Raw genomic sequence first — 12267 nt, 5'->3', positions numbered from 1 at the left:
GTTAGCACCTCAATAAATTAAAAATATTTTGGTGATGGATATGTTAATTTGCTTGATTAATAATCCTACCTTGTATATGTATTCCATAACATTTTGTAACCTATAAATATATATAATTACAATTTGTCAATAACAATAAAATAATGCGAATATAAAAATAAATAAAAGATTTTCTATGCAGTGTCAAAAAAATCCATTCTACTTCATACCCACTGTAACTTAATTCAGATACGCCTGACCATTAGGTATGTGCCTAGCCTTGTCTATAGGAGATATCCTTTCAGGTTTACTAATGTCATTAATAGCTCTGTTTAGACCATCAATATCTGCATCTCCTAGGAACTTGTTAGAGACATAAATTCAGGGGCCCACCCCTGACCAATTGTATAGGCAACTCTGTGGACAGGACTGGAAATCTGTTTTAATAAGCCCTCCAGCTGATTCTGATTCACACAAAAGTTTGAGAATTGACTTAGTCTGCTACACTGTTATTTCTCTGGTAAACAAAGCAGCGGGGTTTGATGATTTGTGAGCTTTAAAAGATTGCTTAGGATCTCTCATGGGTCCACAATTCCCTGCTGTGAACGGACTTTGCTGGAAAACCACGTAACTGGCACAGGAATGTTTCAAATGCTTAGGCCACAGAGCCTGTGCATTCTGCATTGTAGTCCTACCCAGAGCTTGGAGGCCTTGCTCTCAGGTAAGACCAACACTCAGCAGGGAGGCCTGGAAGTGGCATAATGATGAGCAAATGCTCTCACTAAGAATAAGTGAGACCTTAACTCTCTAGTTTGGACTGTAAGTACTACTCAGTTCTCCAAGTAGCTGCACTGGAGCTAAGCAAGGAGGGAACAAGCCTGGAGGAAAACTGCACGTAGTTTTGCCCCATTAATCTTCAAAATACATAATGTTAAATCATATCAAAGAGCCGTTTCAGATCCTACACCCAGGCGAGTTCGGTGGCCCTCAGTAGGTTTTTACAGTATATTACGTATCTATTTCTATCCCGTGTATTGTTAATTGCCTGTCTCCAAATGCAGATAGCAACTAGTAGGTTGTAAAAGTCGATTTCCTCATCCACAGCCTCTCTACCCAGTACATATCAGGTACTTGGTAACTTGTTAAAGGAAATCAATCAACCCATTAACAGCAGAATCTGAAACCGGGGGATTCAAATCACTCCAATAAAAATCATTCTTTCATCCCGTATTAGTGCGACTCAGATGTATTCGTGTCTGGCCAACAACACATTTTCTCCCCTATTTTATCTTTTCTTCTTCTGTTCGCCGACTCCCCTAAAGAACCCTCCTGTCCCCAGCTACAAATAACAAGAATATTCACACATCTCAACGTAAACAGACACATAGTACACGCCCTTAAACCTATAGCTACGCAATCAACTCGCGCCGCCAAGTCCGTCCGCCTATCAGTTCCCCCTACTCCTCATCCGCCTTCACTTTCGTTCCTGTCTATCTGCGTGGCTGCAAGCAGGACATGGCTTTGCCTCAGCCGGTAATTGCTACAAACCTCTGCCTCGTTAGCTCTCTCAGCGGCGGTCGATAGCCCCTTGCCCTACAGCTTCCTTGAGCAGCGGCAATGGCTAAACTCACCCACCCGCCGCCCTCACTTAGGATTGGCCATGATAAAGACGTACTGGACGTTTCCCACGGGCCAACGGGGCTACAACGGCGCTCCCATAACCCTTTTCGCCTCCGCTCTCCCCACCTCACCCCCTGGCCCGGTATTTAACCTCTTCGCGTCCACCTTTGTTGTCGTGACTCTCTTTTGCGCGCGGAGTGTCTGGTTGGGAGAGCTACATGGCTAATCTGGTAAAGACAGAAGACCAGTCCTGTCCACGCATTCATCTGTCGAACATTTTTCTAATTTGCTTGTAAGTTTCTTTCTTTTTTTTTTTTAGAGACAAGGTTCTCACTTTGTCACCCTCGGTAGAGTGCTGTACCGTCACAGCTCACAGCAACCTCCAGCTCTTGGGGCTCAGGCGATCCTCCTACCTCAGCCTCCCAAGTGGCTGGGACCACAGACGCCCGCCACAACGCCTGGCTATTTTTTGTTGCAGTTTGGCCGGGGCCGAGTTCGAACCCGCCACCCTTGGTATATGGGGCCAGCGCCCTACTCACTGAGCCACAGGTGCTACCCTGCTTGTAAGTTTCTTTAAAAGCTCGTCAATTATTTAAAAACAGAAGCTTAATTTGTTGGTTGGGTAAACAGTTCATATGCCTTTAAGCTGCTAAACCCAAACGCTCAATTTCCAGTTTCAGACCAGTTCACCTTGAATCTGTGCCTTTTCTACCCTCCCTTCCCCATCTCTTTTTGGTTCTTGTTTGACTCTTTAACTATATACATAAAGAGCACATAGAAAGCTTAGTTTTCTGGGTTTGAATCCCCACTCTACCACTATCTAACCATGTGAATTTGGGCAAATGATTCAAGCATGCTATCCCTTGGCTTTCTCATCTGTAAAATGGGTATAATAATAGTACCTACTTCCAGGGTTGCAGTAAGAATATTAAAATTTCACATGAGAGATGCACCTAGAACGTTGCTAGGCATAGTTAAGCAGTATATTGAAATAGAAATTATAATCCTTTACTTTGATAAAAACGTCTTCTCACCAAAGATCTTCTGGTTAATAAATGATAAAATGGCCAATGGTTGGGTATCTATGGACCAGACTCTATGATAAATGATTTAAATCCATTTTGTTGTTATTTAATCCTCACAATAACCTTAAGCTGGTTCTTAAATGTATTATCCCCTCCTAACATCTTCTGTCTTGCTGACACCAAGAGAACCACATTCTATCAAATTATAAATGAAGATATATTTGTTCATATTTCATTGTAATTCTTTCCCACTATAGAATATGAAAAAACTTATTTATTAGAAAGTTGTGTGCAATTTGTTAAAATTTTGGTTAGATTACAATTATTCTGTGATATTCTTGATATGATAGCATGATTTTTTTTCTTTTTTCCCCCCAAACCTCCATATTTGGGTATTTAGCATGAATCTTAAATTTATTTATCACCTATTATTTTTTTTATTTCTGTTAACTATAAACTCTCTTTTATCAAAGATGGTCAAAGAATGAGCCTAAGCTGGGATACCTAATAAGGATGCTCTGGTTAATCTAGAAATATTTAAAAATAAAACAGACAAGATTATCTGCTTGAAAATATTAAAAATATATCCTTTAATGATTTTGCTATGATTCAGAAGACATAACAGATCATCATTACAAATTTCAATCATAATAGTGTACAGGTACTGGTTAAGAGTAATATTCAAACTGAAAAAATGTTCAGGTTGAAAATGAACATATTTTTAAAATGGACATTTGCAAAGATGAAAATTTCCTAACTGGCCTCGCATTCAGTGTTTTACATACACACACACACACATACACATATATGACATATAGGAAGGTCCTGTGCAGCCATCCATACTAATCTCAGTTGACTAAATCCATTCTTCTGGCTAAAATAAAAGAGCCAAGACAGTAATTTTCATTGGGACTATTCTATAAAATAACTTCCACCTAAATAAAAACCCAGTCATATCTGAAAACCTATTTTTTTGAAACAGGGTTTTAGCTCACCGCAACCTCAAACCCCTGGGCTCAAGTGATCCTCTTGCCTCAGCTTCCTGAGTAGTTGGGACTACAGGTGCATGCTACCTTGATTGGATAATTTTTCTGTTTTTTGTAAAGACAGAGTTTTGCTCTTGCTCAGGCTGGTCTCAAACTCCTGACTTCAAGCAATTCTGCCTCAGCCTCCTGAAGTGCTAGGATTACAAGTATGAGTGACCAGCCTGGCCTGAAAACCTATTTTGGGGTGTATTTGGATAAATCCTTTTGCTATGACCTCTTGTAATTAATTCTTTTATATTATTGTTTATTTATTTACATATATTTACATAATTTATTTTAATTCATTTTTATTTGTTATTTAGCAAAATATATTGGTCATCGCCCCCTCCGAAAACAGATTCTAGAGGGTCTTTTAAGTAGTTGCTTTTGATTTCGTAATTGAAATAAACATTATTTTTTATAAGAAGAATATAATTAAATTAAAAATTCCTACCGATATGAGAAATATTGGTTGTTTCTGAAAAGTCCTTTCTACATTAGTCAAATAAATTACAATATTTATAGGTCTTGTGCAGTGTAGTTGCATACAAGATTTTCATTATAGCATAGGAAGGAATATTATACTTACTAGCTTACACACATATACTGAAGAAGAGATATAACTTTTCCTAACTTATCTGTAACAGTGGTTAAATGAAGGTTTGCCAAGAGCAATCAAAGAATGGTGAATTACTTCATTTGTTTAAAGTTTAAAGTACTTGGCTCAGCGCCTGTAGCTTAGTGGCTAGGGCGCCAGCCACATACACTGGAGCTGGGGGTTTCAAACCCAGCCCTAGCCTGCCAAATGACAATGACAACTACAACCAAAAAGTAGCCTGGCGCTATGGTGGGCGCCTGTAGTCCCAGCTACTTGGGAGGCTGAGGCAAGAGAATCGCTTAAGCTCAAGAGTTGGAGGTTGCTGTGAGCTGTGACACCATAGCACTCTACCAAGGGCAACACAGTGAAACTCTGTCTCAAAAAAAAGTTTAAAGTACTTAAACATGACAATGGTTAGAATTATACAGGGGAACAATTTATTTCCTTTTCAAAAATAAAAAGAAAATTATATGAGGAAAAGTATATAAATGTTACTGTTAACAGTCCCCTTTGATTTGTATTTCTCACAGTTTTTTTGTCATGTCTGGGTGAGAGGCACACATATAACCTTAACTCAATTTGTGAATAAAAATACACTAAGTATGTAAACAAAACACGTGTACCCCCTAACATTCTGAAATTTTAAAAAATAATAATTTTTTTCACCATCAGCTCTTAAGAGTTTCCAGTGATTGCATATGATTAATGTCACATCATTTCTACACAAACAGATTTTCTAAGTCCATCGTCTGTCTTCCAGCCTTCACCAGTTTTACTATAGAAATGATCCGTAATTTGTGTTACACAATTTAATCTAAAATGCCCATCTTTCCTGGCCTAGGGCATAGCTACTCTTCCAAGAAGCCTAGTCCAAATGTCACTCCCAGTGAAGTGACGTTTTGCTAATCTTCCTTCTCCTAAGCTGTATTCATCCTTTTCTAAACTGTGCATTATAAGTCTCCATACATAACTTCTTTTAGACCTTGTATCTCATTGTGCTGTAATTATTTTTTGCATCAGGTAGCAACTGTGTTTGGCTATCATTAAGAGATCCATTATTTTTCTGTCACATAAAAGAAATGGAAAGGAATGAAATTTAATAGTGTTATGATGGCTCCTTTCATTTTGTCTTTCAAGTTCACACTCTGCTTTCTTAGCTTAAGATTTCCTCAGTGTGGCTTGGCGCCTGTGGCTCAAGCGGCTAAAGTGCCAGCCACATACACCTGAGCTGGCGGGTTTGAATCCAGCCTAGGCCCGCCAAACAACAATGATGGCTGTAACCAAAAAATAGCCCGGGTGTTGTGGCAAGCACCTGTAGTCCCAGCTACTTGGGAGGCGGAAGCAGGAGACTCGCTTGAGCCCAGGAGTTTGAGGTTGCTGTGATCTGTGATGCCACGACACTCTACCCAAGGCAACAGCTTGAGGCTCTGTCTCAAAAAAAAAAAAAAAATTTCCTCAGTGTAACATTATGTTCATTGTAATATCACATTCACGTCCTAGGCGAGGATGAGTAAGAAGTCAATGCAAAATTGCCTTCCAGCTTAGCATCCTCATACACACCACTTATCTCCTTGCCCCCACTAGGCATGCATGCACGCACACACATGCACAGACAAAGCTTTCTAGGAAGCCCCACCCAACAACAGCTACCCACATAGTGTCATTGGCCTATATTTAGTCACATGAGTACACCTATGTGAAAGGAAAGCTAAAAATTAAGTTTATAAAATCTAGGTATAGGCTTTTGTTACTTAGGAAGAATAGGGGGAAAGGGTATATAATAGACAACTAGAAATCTCTGCCACTTTTTAACCGTATCTTTTCCTTTACCTAGATTATAATATCCTGGTAGGTTTACAGGATGTCACATTCATTTTGCATTTCCAGGACCTAGCACACTACAAGACACATAGTGGTTTACTGATTTTTTTTCCTTCACCTACTTCATGAAAGTTATTTTGTGTAATCTGGATAGAAAAGATTCCATGATTTACCAATATAATTGTTGATTATATATATAATACATATATAATCAACAATAGCTCTTTCATGAGAAAACATTTTCTTAAACAGTCAAGGACATAATGAAATCAACATATTATATATAATGCATGTAATTGTTGATTATATATTAATGTATTATATTATATATAATTGTTGATTTCATTATGTCCTTGACTGTTTAAGAAAATGTTTTCTCATGAAAGAGCTATGGTTCTTATAATCATGTTTATTTTGAAATGTTTTAAGTTGCTTTCAAATGAATAGCCAACTATTATTTCTCACCAACTATCCTGTTTTAAGTATTCAGATCTGCTTTTTCCTTCCTAAGATGCAATTTTAAATTTAAAAAGAAATAATATAACTTTCAGAATATCTTTTACAACTAAAACTATTTTTGATATTTTCCAGAGGGTCCTTAAACAACCAAAGACTTACTTTTACCCTAAAAAAGAGAGATGCTAGAAATTATATTTATTTGATGTTACTATTGATAACTACATGGGAAGAGTTGTCAGATCAACCTTCCCTGGATTAAATTTGTATGGACAAAATGTTATTAATGCATAAAGTTCGGAAATTATGTGCTATATAGGAGGTACCTAGAAATTTGTCAATGTCTTCATTCCCCAAGATGTTGCTGTTTATCTGAATCCTGGTGGTGCTTTGCCTGAGGATATTAGGCAACAGCAGTAGATTGATATCATAACTTCAGACATTATTTCAATTTTTTTTTGTGTTTTGTTTTTTTTTTGTTTGTTTGTTTTTTTGAGACAGAGTCTTACCCTGTCGCCCTCTAGGTAGAGTGTCTGGCGTCACAGCTCACAGCAACCTCCAGCTCTTGGACTTAGATTCTCTTGCCTCAACCTCCCCAGTAGCTAGGACTACAGGCACCCGCCACAATGCCCGGCTATTTTTTGGTTATAGTTGTCATTGTTGTTTGGCGGGCCCAGGCTGGATTGGAACCCGCCAGCTCCAGTGTGTGGCTGGTGCCTTAGCCGCTTGAGTTACAGGTGCTGAGCCCATTATCCATTATTTCAAATGTTTACTTGGCCACAATCTTAGTTCTTATTAATATAAATCTAACATCTTTTAGGCCAGTGGTTTTCTTTCTCTCTCTCACTCTTTTTTTTTTTTTTAAGAGACAGAATCTCACTTTGTCACCCTCTGTAGAGTGCTGTACTATCACAGCTCACAGCAACCTCCTGGGCTTAGGCGATTCTCTTGCCTCAGCCTCCCCAGTAGCTGGGACCACAGACGCCTGCCACAATGCCCAGCTATTTTTTGTTGCAGTCTGGCTGTGGCTGGGTTTGAACCCGCCACCCTCAGTTTATGGGGCCAGCGCCCTACTCACTGAGCCACAGGCGTTGCCCAGGCCAGTGGTTTTCTTTTATTTATTTATTTATTTAGAGACAGAGCCTCAAGCTGTTGCCCTGGGTAGAGTGCTGTGGCATCACAGGGCACAGCAACCTCAAACTCCTGAGCTCAAGCAATTCTCCTGCCTCTGCCTCCCAAGTAGCTAGGACTACAGGCGCCTGCCACAACGCCTGGCTGATTTTTGGTTGCAGCTGTCATTGTCGTTTGATGGCCCCGGGCTGGATTCGAACCCACTAGCTCAGGTGTATGTGGCTGGCGCCTTAGCGGCTTGAGCCACAGGCACCGAGCCAGGCCAGTGGTTTTCATTTGGGGATGCACATCAACTTACAAATGGAATTTTATTAAAATATGGATTTCACCTCATTCATTTTCTCAGTAGCTCCTAACAAAGTACTATTAACTTGTGCCAACTAGATTGTGAAAACCGACTCAAATACTTTTCCTAATTATGTGGCTTCACTTAGTTATCATATGCCCATACAGATACTACAGCATATGCTTAAAAATAAATGTAAAAATAAAACATACTTGTAGAAAACTTACAGAGTCTATCATTAGACTCCAGTTTGAAAAACACCCACCTCTTAAATATGTGCAAAAATTATACATGTTTAAAGAGTTCCTGGTACTATTACCTGAGTTACTAGATTATCACGCAGCACTTGACTCTTTTTTTTTATTTAGACAATCAAGTCTCTAGTTTGTGCAGACTAAGCTATGGCCCATTCAGCACACTAGCCTCAGACCTCTGGGGATTGGTGTGTTGGGGACCATAGGCCAAACCATCACCACCCACATTTCAACAATTTTTAAACTAGCCAGGCTCATTAGATATTAATGAATGATTGATTTTGAAAGCCACATACACAATGCAACATACCTTCTTGCAATCTCAGTGAAACAAACAAGCATGCTGAACAGAGACGTAACCAATTAGCTAAAGCAAGACAATAAATTTTATTTTTTTTTTTTGAGACAAGAGTTTCACTATGTCGCCCTCAAGTAGAAGTGCTGTGGCGTCACAGCTCACAGCAACCTCCAGCTCTTGGGCTTAAGCGATTCTCTTGCCTCAGCCTCTCAAGTATCCGGGACCACAGGCGCCCGCCACAACACCCGGCTATTTTTATTTATTTATTTATTTATTTTTATTTTATTTTTGCAGTTTTGGGCCGGGGCCAGGTTTGAACCTGCCACCTCCGGTATATGGAGCCGGCGCCCTACTCCTTTGAGCCATAGGAACTGCCTCCGGCTATTTTTTGTTGCAGTTGTCATTGTTGCTTAACTGGCCCGGGCAGGGTTCGAACCCGCCACCCAGGGTGTCTGTGGCTGGTGCCTTAGCCGCTGTGCTACGGGCTCCGAGCCAAGAGACAAATTTTAAACAAGGGAGACCAAAGCACAGACTTTAACACCAAGTGGGGCTTGTTTGTGTTACAACTCCCCACTTCTCTTGCCTTCTTTCTCTTTTTCCTTCTGCCATCTTCTTACACCTTTCTCCTCCTTTCCACCTATTTTCATCCTATGCTTTTCTCAAGGATTAATGTATTGAGTTTTTCCATAAAGTTAGCTATGTTTCACGCAATTTTTTTTGAAAAATTATGCTCTTATTTTATATAAAGATGTGCTTCCTTTAAAACAGTATTAGGTTGTTTTAAAAATTGCCTTCATTTGGCAAAACGAGAAATTGGCAACTTTGGGTTTTCCTCTATATATGTATGTGTGTGTGTGTGTGTGTGTGTGTATATATATATATATATATTTTTTTTTTTTTTGCAGTTTTTGGCGGGGGCTGGGTTTGAACCCGCCACCTCCGGTATATGGGTCCGGCACCCTACTCCTTTGAGCCCAGGCACCATATTTTTAAAAAGTTTTATGTATCCAAGATCTGGAGCCACTTGTCCAGAACACAGAGAAAAAACACTGGATAAGGGGAAAGAAGAGTATGTGACATCTAGTAAAATTGATTTAAGTTGAACAAGTTAAGATCCATAAAATTTTCTATGGGGGGGAGACCATTACCCAGAGTGACTAAGTCTCCGTTGGAAGTCAGGGAAGGCTTCACAGAGGAGGTAACATTTGAGCTAGAGCTTTAAGAATTAGCAGAGGAAAAGGAGAAATGGCAGGGCATTCCAAGCAGAGTGCATAATGCGAAAGAAAGCACAGAGCACAAAAGCTTACTACGTGTCCAGCAGCTCTAAGCAGCCTGGCGGCGGAACCGGAGAATTCTTGGAGTTTGGCGATCAGCGGAACCGGAGAGTTCTTGGAGTTAGGTGATCAGGGATGAGGCAGGGACTATTTTGTCTGTTTGGATTATTTTCCTTACAGCTCATTGCAGTGTTGAGCACATGCACTGCAGAAGCTCAATTAAAACTTGTTGGGCAGCGCCTGTGGCTCAAAGGAGTAGGGCGCCGGCCCCATATGGCGGAGGTGGCGGGTTCAAACCCATCCCCGGCCAAAAAAAAAAAAAAAATTGTTGAACTGGGACAGGGTGATCGAGTGTGCTGGGAACCAGGGCATCTGGATTCTTTCTCACGCACCCGCAGGGTGACCTTGGCCAAGTCTCTTTTCTTTTTTTCTTTTTTAGGCTGTACTAAATTTATTAAAAACATTGTTCTTTTTTTTAAGGTGGATGGGAATTTATTTTTTTTTCCTTTTATTGTTAAACCATAGCTGTGTACATTAGTGCAATCAGGGGGTACAATGTGCTGGTTTCGTATACAATCTGAAATATTTTCCAGAGGCTGCAGTTGCTGCTTAGTAATCAAGAGCGAGTGAGAAAGCAGAGGAGGAGGTTGGCCTAAGGCGTCGGGCTGCTCAGCGTCCGGAATCCCTAATTCGCCGAGTGGCGGGTGGGGTGCGGCGGCCGGAGGTTCAGTTTCTCCTCCGCTCCAGCAGGGGGCACGGAGAGCAGCTCCTCGCCGCCCTTCCCCTCCTGGCGGGCGCTGGTTGGACTGCAGCAGTCGCTAGCGGCGAGCGCAGTGGGCGGAGCGGGCCGGCCCGGCGGCGGCGGCGCTGCGCTGAGGGGCTGGGCCGAGCAATTGCGGCGGCGGCGCTGCGCTGAGGGGCTGGGCCCAGCAATTGCGGCGGCGGCGGCGACGACGGATGCTGCTGCAGAGGCCACCGAGGCGCTGAGTTGGTGGCCGGAGGGTCGTTGTGGCCTTCAGCACCCTGTTGGCGCGGTCCTGCATTCCCTGGGTAGCGGCGAGCCGCGACGCTCAGCCTGCCAGTGAGCTGCAGCGGGCACACCCCGGAGCGGCGGTGCCTGAGGACAGGTTAGAGTGGGGGCAGGGGCGGACGCGGGAGCAGCCCGGGGCCAGAGAGGGAGCTCGAGCCAGCCAGCCCATCTTCAACCATGTCCGACGAGACATCGGCCACCACTTCATACGAGAAGTTTCTAACCCCCGAGGAGCCCTTCCCGCTCCTGGGACCGCCCCGCGGGGTGGGTACCTGCCCAAGCGAAGAGCCGGGCTGCTTGGACATCAGCGACTTCGGCTGCCAGCTGTCCTCCTGCCATCGCACGGACCCGCTCCACCGCTTCCACACCAACAGGTACAAACTGCAGTAGAGGGCAGAGGTGGAGTTCCCACCCCCCTGCCTCTCCGGCGAGAAAGGCGGGGTCGCCCCCTTGGCTCCTGTTTTCTTCCCCCAGGCTGCGATTCCAGTCACCCCTCCCCCACCTTCCCTTGATGGGCGCTTATTCCCGGGCTCCTTCCCTGCTCCCCCTCCCTGTTTTCACTCCTGCCCTCCGATTTTTTCTTCTGACCGGCATTTCACTCTCCTTTTCCCCATTCATCTTGTGGCTGAAGCGACTCCTCCCTTCTTACTTTCTTCCTGCCCTCCTCTTTCCACCCCTTATCTGTGGCTAGTGAATCTCAAATCCCTCACCCTGGATTTCTAGATACTCATCTGTTTCCATCCATCTGCAAAAGTTTAACCCCTTCCATTTCCGGTACGCCATAGAGTGGATTTTAGATGGCCCAGAATCAATCCATAGATCTTTCTAAAGGTGGCACTTTTAAAACTAGAATCTCCCTTTTTCCGATTTTTGACCTGTCTCATATTCTATTCCTTCTATTCCCACCCCATCCCATTTTTAGTGGATCACTACTAATTCCTTTTTGCCCCCCTTTTATGAACTGTTTGCCTTAGCATCCCTGCCAAAATGTATAAGCTTAATACATCTAGAAGATTCCTTCATATAACACATCCTTTGGTTTGCTTCCTTTATCTAAAGGAAAGTTGTAGTCTGTGGAAACAAGGTGTTCTAGCTAAATGATCATTATAACACATTTTAAAAGAAAGTGATAGTAAATGAGTTATGATTGTTCCAAATCATCATCACAAAAATGAAGAAACAGGCCAGATGGAAAAGACTGAGTTCAAGGTCGTAAAACCTAGTGGGGCAAAGCCGAGATTATTTGGGGGGCAGGGCAGTGATGAAACTTGGAAAAGAAGTAATGGATTGACTTACGAATGTTGTTACAGTTTCCTGGATTAACTCACAGAAGCCTATTTAACCTTTAATGTAACAGTAACATAAATGTGACATTTATGAAATCAAGTGTGTTTAGGGTTATTTGCCTTGGAAAATAATATAAAAGAATACTTTCCATATATTTGCTATTTAAGTTTTGCAGCCTTGGAA

General features: G+C 42.1%; 1 protein-coding gene across 2 annotated transcripts in view; it reads left to right on the top strand.

Annotated features, from left to right (window-relative positions):
• The first annotated feature begins 990 nt into the window (after window positions 1-990).
• FAM199X (family with sequence similarity 199, X-linked) overlaps window positions 991-12267 on the top strand; it is a 51561-nt gene continuing 40284 nt past the window's right edge. Inside the window, exon 1 of one of the 2 annotated variants that reach the window (XM_053580235.1) lies at window positions 991-1891. In XM_053580235.1, the coding sequence (XP_053436210.1) occupies window positions 1818-1891 (74 nt within the window). In that variant the 5' untranslated portion in view covers window positions 991-1817. Of the gene's footprint in view, window positions 1892-10697; window positions 11172-12267 lie in introns of those variants that run through there. The other variant, XM_053580234.1, reaches the window with a different exon arrangement.

This window comes from Nycticebus coucang, chromosome X, assembly GCF_027406575.1.
Source record: "Nycticebus coucang isolate mNycCou1 chromosome X, mNycCou1.pri, whole genome shotgun sequence".
Lineage (NCBI taxonomy): Eukaryota > Metazoa > Chordata > Mammalia > Primates > Lorisidae > Nycticebus > Nycticebus coucang.
Note: the sequence above shows the minus strand (reverse complement) of the source record. Positions and strands in the feature narration are given on the sequence as shown.